The following is a 9,246-nucleotide window of genomic DNA, read 5'->3' on the forward strand; positions in this document are numbered from 1 at the left end:
ATATAAACTGACAGAACAATTGAAAATAAACGGATAGCAACATGAACAACATGACTGTAAAATTAAAACAACAGATATAACATATTACTAGCATGAACAGACATCAGACATGTCATGATATAATATAACATAACAGATTAGATAAATTCATGGTTACATACGAAACAGTAGACATGAACATATGAAACATATATAATCTGCAGAACGTAAAACAGTAAGGAACTAAATTGATCGTACCCTCCCATGTGCTCCGAGGATCCTGATCCTTGTCCAACTTCTCTTGTCATCCGTACGAGATGAAGATGCCAGGAAGAAGAAGATGTTCACCAGTGATGAAGACAATGACGGATGTTGGGCAGTCGCGTAGACGCTCTCCAAAAACCTAATTGTCGATCTCCCGTGCAAGGTTTCGAACGGCAAGGGCTTCGGAGGCACCTGCCCTCTCGCTCCTCTGACCTGGAGTTGAAACTCCTGCGGTTAATGAGTGCTAAAAATTAACACAACCACACCCGCTCGCCGCCCGGCCGCCCGCCTCGCCACGCCACGCCCGGCCCAAGCCCGGCCGGCAGCGGCGGCGGCGCGCACGCGCGTGTGGCACGTCCTTGTTCGTTTCTTGACTTCTCAAATTAAGTGGAATAATTTCCACCATATAAGGGCTTGTTCGGTTAGCTCTCAATCCATGTGGATTGAGTGGGATTGGATGGGTTTGAATCCCAAACAAGTCAAACTTCTTCTTCATTTTTTCCAATCCCATCCAATCCATGTGTATTGGGAATAACCGAACAAGGCCTAAGTCAAGCCAACGACCCTTGGACTTCGAATATGGTACTATTGGTATTCTCCATCATTACACACCATAGAGTTTATTGAATAAATGGGCCAAGCCCATAAAAGATCCAACATCTTCATCGTGTTGATCATCATTCTTCTCCGTTGTTTCTTCCCCTCGTCGATCTCCCACGTGCTACGATGCTAGAATCTCCTCCGCTACATATGTAGCATGGAGTTGACGCCCTTAATAAGCCGTGTCTTCTCAATTTCTACATATAAACCTACCTCTCCAATATTACATCAGAGCACAAGTACAAAGGATAATCTCCAAAGGACTTGTAATGACCCCCAACACCCAAAAGAAGCTTTATGTCTATTCTTCCATATTGCCTAATATAACTGCCACTCCCCATGGATGATACTTCTTGGCAAAAGGAAGCCAAACCTCACATAGCATTGCTCCAATTAAATTTCTAGGAACGTTAGTTGCACCAAAATATTTTGCTACAACTGTCCGAATAACTTTTGCTATAGGACACTGTAAAAGGACATGAGAAATGTTTACTTCGCTGGCATAAAATTAAGCAGTAGCTAGGATCACATTTCCATTTTCTTTTTAGTAATTGTCATTGTTCAAAATAGCATTGTCGTGATATCTATCACAATGAACCAATTGTGTGTTTGCGAAGTCTCGGTGTTGTAGAATGTTCAATGGATGCTTGGCGTTCTGCTCCATGCGCCTAAGGGTCCCTTTTATAGCCGTTGGAGCTCCATTTGGTAGGCTTTGATTTCCTTCTGTCTGTCGGCGCACCGGACAGTCTGGTGCACCACCGGACAGTGAATAGTGCATGATTTCCTTCCTTTTCTGGCGAAGCCGACCGTTGCAGCCACCGGCCCCGTGGCACACCGGACAGTCCGGTGCGCCCTAGTGACCGTTGGCGAAGTCCACGTGTCGCTCGCTGATTGCGCAACCGGCCGTTGGCTGGGCGCGTGGCTGGCACACCGGACAGTCTGGTGCACACCGGACAGTCCGGTGAACCACCAGACAGTGAATAGTGTCTGATTTCCTTCCTTTTCTAGCGAAGCCGACTGTTGCAGCCACCGGCCCCGTGGCACACCGGACAGTCCGGTGCGCCCTGGTGACCGATTGGCGAAGTCCACGTATCGCCCGCTGATCGCGCGACCGACCGTTGGCTGGGCGCGTGGCTGGCACACCGCACCACCGGACAGTGAATAGTGTCTGATTTCCTTCCTTTTCTGGTGAAGTCGACCGTTGCAGCCACCGGCCCCATGGCACACAGGACAGTCCGGTGCGCCCTGGTGACCATTGGCGAAGTCCACGTGTCGCCCGCTGATCGCGCGACCGACCGTTGGCTAGGAGCGTGGCTGGCACACCGAACAGTCCGGTGCACCACCGTACAGTGAATAGTGCCTGATTTCCTTCCTTTTCTGGCGAAGCTGACCGTTGCAGCCACCGACCGTGTGGCACACCGGACAGTCCGGTGCGCCCTGGTGACCGTTGGCGAAGTCCACGTGTCGCCCGCTAATCGCGCGATCGACCGTTGGCTGGGCGCATGGCTAGCACACCGGACAGTCCGGTGCACCACCGGACAGTGAATAGTGCCTGATTTCCTTCCTTTTTTGGCGAAGCCGACCATTGCAGCCACCGGCCTCGTGGCACACCGGACAATCCGGTGCGCCCTGGTGACCGTTGGCGAAGTCCACGTGTCGCCCGCTGATCGCGCGACCGACCGTTGGCTGAGCGCGTGGCTGGCACACCGGACAGTCCGGTGCACCACCAGACAGTGAATAGTGCCTGATTTCCTTCCTTTTCTGGCGAAGCCGGCCGTTGCAGCCACCGGCCCCGTGGAACACCGGACAGTCCGGTGCGCCCTCGTGACCGTTGGCGAAGTCCACGTGTCGCCCGCTGATCGCGCGATCGACCGTTGGCTGGGCGCGTGGCTGCCACACCGGACAGTCCGGTGCACCACCGGACAGTGAATAGTGCCTGATTTTCTTCCTTTTCTAGCGAAGCTGATCATTGCAGCCACCAGCCCCGTGGCACACCGAACAGTCTGGTGCGCCCTGGTGACCGTTGGCGAAGTCCACGCGTCGCCGCTGGTCGCGCGAGACCGTTGGCTGGGCGCGTGGCTGGCACGCCGGACAGTGAATAGTGCCTGATTTCCTTCCTTTTCGGCAAAGCCGACCGTTGCAGCCACCGACCCCGTGGCACACCGGACAGTCCGGTGCGCCCTGGTGACCGTTGGCGAAGTCCAAGTGTCGCCCGCTGATCGCGCGACCGACCGTTGGCTGGGCGCGTGGCTGGCACACCGGACAGTCCGGTGAATTATAGTCGCGGCGCCAAGTGTTTTCCCGAGAGTGGCCAGTTCGCTGAGTGCGCCAGCCTGGGCACCGGACACTGTCTCGTGCACATCAGACAGTCCGGTGCACCTCAGGGTGGTGCAAGTCTGACTTGTTTCAGCTAAACTTCTTTTGCTCCTTTTTGGACTTGACTTAATTGAGTTCCTGGCACTTAGACAAACATGTTTAGCACACAAAACAATTGACTAAGTGTCTCGAACTTACCTTTATACTTGATCCATCTAGATTTGCAGTATGTTCTCTTCGGAGCTCAATTTGCTTCATATACCTTTGCTCATATACCATGTTAGTTTAAACATAATGTGTTGTGCATTTAATCACCAAAACAATGTAGAAATGGCATAAAGGCACATTTTCCTTTCACTCTTGAGCCTAAAGGTGTAGGTGGTCGGACCTCATTATGTCGACCTCTTGCTCACAAATAATGAGATATGTGATTTTGTGGCATGCTCATACTATCTCTAGTCACCATGTATTGTGTATTGATTCTTTCCAGTCTCCTAGAGGCCAAAAAGTGCTCGTTCCCATGTGAGGGCAGAGCCATACTACGACCTTGATGAGCCATAGATGGGAAGGGAAACTGCTGCTGTGGCAGGTGAAAGGATTGCGGGTGATAATCCACATCCTGCTCTGTGTACTCATCACCGAACAATCCGGTGTGAAACGCGGACGGTTCGGGATACTCGAACGGTCCACGCGTGTAGCTAGATGGTCCGAGCATTTTAGTTAGACCTTGCAAAGAGTATGATAGCCCTGGCGCGACTCTTTGTGGTCCATTATAAAGGATGGGACCATCCACTAGGGGCGGGGGGCAGACGGTCCAAGCCTCAAGCTCGGATGGTCTGGTCGTGTGTAGGACTACAGGTTTGTCCCAAATTGGTGGAGGAGGTTGTGGTTGCTCGGCGTATAAGGTCATCTGCACTACTATAAGATGGTTGGGTTTTTGAATGCCCATTTATAGTCAATGAATTGTGTGTTGCAGTCTTAGCATCAATCTCGTGATGGAAAATTAGAAACGATGGATTTTTCATATGCTCGTGTCAGTTTTTTAAATGAATCTTCCACACCCTCCATGTATTGTTTTAATTGATCCCGCTGCTTGTCTATATAATGCCCAAGAGAATAGATGTCATCGGTTTTACTTACATTAGGGCATGCATGGTAGGTAGAAGAGATGCCATCTCGAACTCCTCTCGCTGGACGATCTTCTTATGTCCTCCCACCTTGAAATGCGCCAGATATTTTTCTTTGCCTCTTCACGCTCTTGGGCTTGCCTCCACATAATTTTTCTTCTCGTTGTCACATGTAATCTTCTAATCGCTGCTAATCTTCACCCGACAGGCTATCAAGAGTCGGCTTCATGATGTTGCTTGGCGAAACTTTGGTGTGATCCTTAGAAAGTGTGTTGGCTCATTTTTAGGCAAATCACAAAACGAACCCTAGGGCCAGCGCACGACATGATATCTTGGGGTCCTCTCTGCGTGAGCACGGATTGTCCGCAACGAGCGGTCAGAACGTCCGTGACTGCGAAGAGGGGCTTCGATCTTCTCTACGGGCGCGCGGTCCGTCCGCGTATGGGCAATGAATTGGCTGCGGAGCATGCAGAGGGCTTCGCGGATATTCTGCAGATCCTGGATCTTTGCCCTCTGAAGGGTTTGTCTTAAGGTCGGCAGGCCATCCAACACACCTTTAAATGACATAGAGTCAAGGAGAGGTGGTGATTGAGAATGAGGAAGACTAATTGCAGCTACTCCTAGAGCGAGAAATGTAAAGGAACTAGTAAATAGATTGATTCGATCGTTTGCAGCCGCTCCTAGACGTATCCCAATATATTTGGATACATTTCATAATTAGCTCGATAAGCACGCGAGAGATAAAGACACTCACATGAGTTAATCTAATCGTAGACACCGTCCAGAACGCCGGCCCATGCTCATGTAGCAACTTTATAAATTATTTTGACCGGTAAAATTCGGTTGGTTTCCGATAGGACGGGCTAAAGTTGAAGAGGGGATAAAGGCAGTAATGTACAGTGCTAGCAGCTTTCTGGTATTTACATCTCTTGTGTCCAAGCAAGGAGCGAAGCTAAGGGGGTGTTTGGTTTCAAGAGACTAATGTTTAGTCCCTTTATTTTATTCCATTTTAGTATATAAATTGTCAAATATAGAAATTAAAATAGAGTTTTAGTTTCCATATTTGGAAATTTTGGAACTAAAATGGAATAAAATGTAGAGACTAAAAATTAGTCCCTAGAAACCAAACACCCCCTAAGTACTAATCAAGAGAGCCTAGTTATGCCTCAAAAAATCGCCGCGCTATTCCAAACTCGCCGGCTATTTTAAACAAAACCAGGCCAGCCAAAGGGAAGTAATTAAAACAGGCGGGATCGAGGAAAAGAAAAAAAAAGGAAAGACAGACATGCAGTAGACTCTACTAGCTATATATGTAAACTAGTAGTACGCACACAGCTACGACCTTACGTGTAAATAAAGGAACAAGTAGCTAGCTAGCTAGCTAGAATGGCGTTGTAGCGACGTCCCTGTCGTCCATGGAGCGGCGCCGTCGGCCGCCTTTGCTCCCGCCACCGCGACAGCCTTTGGTGGAGGAGCAGCAGCAGGCGCCGAGCTCGACGTCGTCGTCCGACGACGAGGAGTCGATGGAGCTAGTGGACTTGCTGACGGCCATGATCCGCACGGGCTTAAGACCCTCGGTGAAGATCCTGATCGCCTCCTGCTCCGTCTTGGTGCTCACCACGTACAGCGCCGCCTCCTGTAACACAGAAATAAAAACGGGCTCGCTGTCATTTAATTTGGTCGTGTTTATTTACTTCAAATAATTAATTTATTTGAGACCTGCTGGGCAACTACGTAGTATCCTCTAAATTACTCTAGCTTAGCTATAGGTTACTCTAATAATCTAATTTACTACTCTCACCGTTCTTTTTTATTTATCATATTTTAATTTAAAATGATCTAATCGGTGATAAATATTTTAAAATGATCTAATCGGTGATAAATATTTTAGAACAGAGATAGTATAAGCAGTATAAGCTAGATACGCAGTGTGTTCCTCTAATTTCCTACTCCCGTCGTTTTTTTATTTATCTCACGTTTTAGTTCAAAAATAATCTAACGGCAGGGGATGTCACGGTCGTCGTCGTCACAAGTTACGCGACTTGATGTTTGTACGTACGTATGTACGCAGCTGGGTCGTCTAGCTCGTCGCAGTACAAGAAGCACGAAATATCCCATCTGCGACGTGTTGTAACAGCACACAGAGTAGGACTGAAATTATTGTGCCGGACGGGCACGTCTCTGTCTGTCACAGTTGCGCCCGTTATAACGTGTGGTGGCCAGTCGGGCGCATGGCGGGGTACACGTACGACAATCAGGTCGCGTACGTGACGGAGACCCCCGTACGTCATGGACACGTCGCACGCCAATCATGCGTGTGTATCACTATGCTACACTCGCCTTCGTAACCGGTGTTTTTATTTGAAGGAACCTAATTCACCTAAAATATATTTTAATTTAGTATAGGGTATACCAATACTTTATACTTCTGGGTACCTTAAAATGTACAGGCACTGATAACTTAATTAATGTACTAACATTTTTTTAGATGGGAGAAAGGTAGTAGGTGAGTCACTACATGGAAAGACGACGCAGTGGTGCAATATGCATGGCAATGGTACCTAAACACGTGGAAAGGACTGTCTGATTGAATAGGTTTTCAGGAACAGTGACACTCCAATTATTTGGGAATTATCTTTACAATTACTAGAATCATAGTACTTTGGGATTGAAAGAAATATATATATATATATATATAAACTAGCACCACTTCGCCGGCTAGCAAGCGCTGTATCGATCTGTTACATGTTTTTGTACATGAATTAATTATGCTACGTAGTACTCGACAGTGTTTTTAAAGCATTTCTAAGAGCTCCCTAGAAAATAACTCATAAAAATCAATTTTAAGGAACATTTAAAAAATTAGTAGGGTAAATTTTATTTTTTTTTCTCCAACAGATCTTTATCTTTTAAAACGACAGATTGTTTTTGGGAACCTAAAACTTCTTATTTGTAGCTATAAATAAGAGAGTTTTAAGTGCCATGAAAAAGTTGTGAGCACTTGGGAACTGTTAGAGATCGTTTTTTATGGTTTTTTTCAAAAAACTTGATTTAGAGGAGACTTCTGGAGAGCTCTTGAAGATGATTTTAGGAGAGGAAAAAAAAGGGAATGGTGGAGGAGATGGAGGATGCATTTACAAATCAAAAGAGGGAATATTGGATGTGATATCCGTGCATATTTATTTCGAAATATTGGATTTGCGAAACAGAAATTATTATAGATCACACACACATTGATTTAACAGGGCGGTGAAGAAATCATCCTCATGAGATGGTGAAAGAAAAAAAAATCGCCGAGAACAATGCAAGCTCCTGGGTTGAAATAGCATCTCACAATTTTCTAGTATAATATATATAATGCATTATGTGTATTCATATATGTACGTGCTTACCCTTGCGAACTTGATCTGGGCGAGGGTGAGCGTCTTGGGCTCCCACTCTATGGACGACATCCGCCCCGCGTCCTCCACCCTGCTCACCGTCGTCATGGCCGGCTCCGCCATGTCTGCCGGCGCCATGGAATATATGCTGGATGCAGAGCAAGCCTCTTCCTCTTCCTCTTCGATCGGGTGTGTACTAGTCGAGAACGTTGCCGACTTTTCTCTCCTGCTGATTCGTCAGGATGTTTCGCTACTCCTCTGCTCTGTCTCTGCGTGCGCCCGGGCTGTACTAGTCGAGAACGATGGAGGCCAGCCAAAGCCACAGACACAGAGATGGAGCCACGCCACGCCCAGGTATATATACCGCGCGCGGCGGGGCCACGGCAGGCAGGCGAGGCGACGGACGTGTCCCTCCCGTACGGGCGGGACAGGCGGCCACGTGGCTGTCGCGGAGTGGGGGCACGCGCGGCCACGCGGCGCTAGCTGCATGCGTCGTCGTCGTCCCGGACCGGAGCGGCTCTTGTTGCGTCCCGATCCGACGTGCCTGTTCGTGTGGCTGTGGTGCGCAGTCAGGTGCGGCCGGGACACGTAGTGGCGTCCCCGAGGTGGTCAGCCGCCGCGTCCAATCGGGGATCGCCGCGTCGGGGGGCTTTGACGGGCTGGGATATTATTGCGTGCCGCGCCTGCACTCGCCACCGGCCGCCCGACGGCGGCGGTCGTTACCGGCGGGTGGGACTGTTCATATGCTACTCGTCCATACCGCATGCATGTGCAAACGCCGACCGGTCCTACGTGCTCTTACGGGCATGCATGCACGTGGATCCAAAACATGTTTTGTAATTCCAACGCATGGACGATGCCGATGGTGGCTCGACCAGTGCAATTCGATCACGTACGTACGGTGACGAGAAGGGGAGGCCAAGCTGTTGTGGGCTACGACCTTCACTGTCGTCGACGTCGTGTCGCACGCACGTACGTGCGCGCGCGCTGGGGTTAGCCGCCGCCGCCGCTGCGGTGTGGCACGCTTGCGCTGCATGACACACGTGACATATAAATGGCGCGCGCGGCGGCGCAATGCATGCCGTCAGGTAACGCAACGCAACGCAACGCAACGCAACGCAACGCAGGACGCAGGCCCGACGACCGATCTGCAATATCGTGACACGAGAGGTACCTACATGCGAAACCGATGGAGCGAGAGAAAGAAAAAAAAAGGAGATATTTTGTGAACGCAAGGTGTCACGATCGAGTCCATGCGTGCAAGCGTGCGTATATGCACCGGGACCTGCATGTAGTGGTGGGGACACGGACCTTGTGACGGAGAGGCGCTCCACGTCCGGCAGGGGACACCACCGGCCGGGGCCCGCGCCCGCGAGCTGCCGCCACGCCACGCCGCCTCTCGGCCGGATCTCCGCGCCATCGCTTTCGCCTCGATACTATTACTATGACAGCACATGTCTTCGCTATGCTTGCGTTCCCCCTACCGTCTATCGCGCAACACATGTCTACTCCAGCAGCCTCCTTAGACTGACTTGACCCCAACATGCCATGCATATACGCAAACCGGCGATACATTTACG

At 49.7% G+C, this 9,246-nt stretch overlaps 1 protein-coding gene across 1 annotated transcript; it reads right to left on the reverse strand.

Moving 5' to 3' along the window:
- Positions 1 to 5,169: 5,169 nt before the first annotated feature.
- Positions 5,170 to 7,987, reverse strand: LOC100194130 (uncharacterized). Its single transcript, NM_001139183.1, has 2 exons — positions 7,679 to 7,987; positions 5,170 to 5,922 (listed from the first exon to the last, which is right to left on the reverse strand). The coding sequence occupies exons 1-2, from the start codon at positions 7,802 to 7,804 to the stop codon at positions 5,668 to 5,670; spliced, it is 381 nt and encodes a 126-aa protein (NP_001132655.1). The 5' UTR covers positions 7,805 to 7,987; the 3' UTR covers positions 5,170 to 5,667.
- Positions 7,988 to 9,246: the final 1,259 nt, after the last annotated feature.

The sequence above is a fragment of the Zea mays genome, chromosome 10, assembly GCF_902167145.1.
Source record: "Zea mays cultivar B73 chromosome 10, Zm-B73-REFERENCE-NAM-5.0, whole genome shotgun sequence".
Taxonomy (NCBI): Eukaryota; Viridiplantae; Streptophyta; class Magnoliopsida; order Poales; family Poaceae; genus Zea; species Zea mays.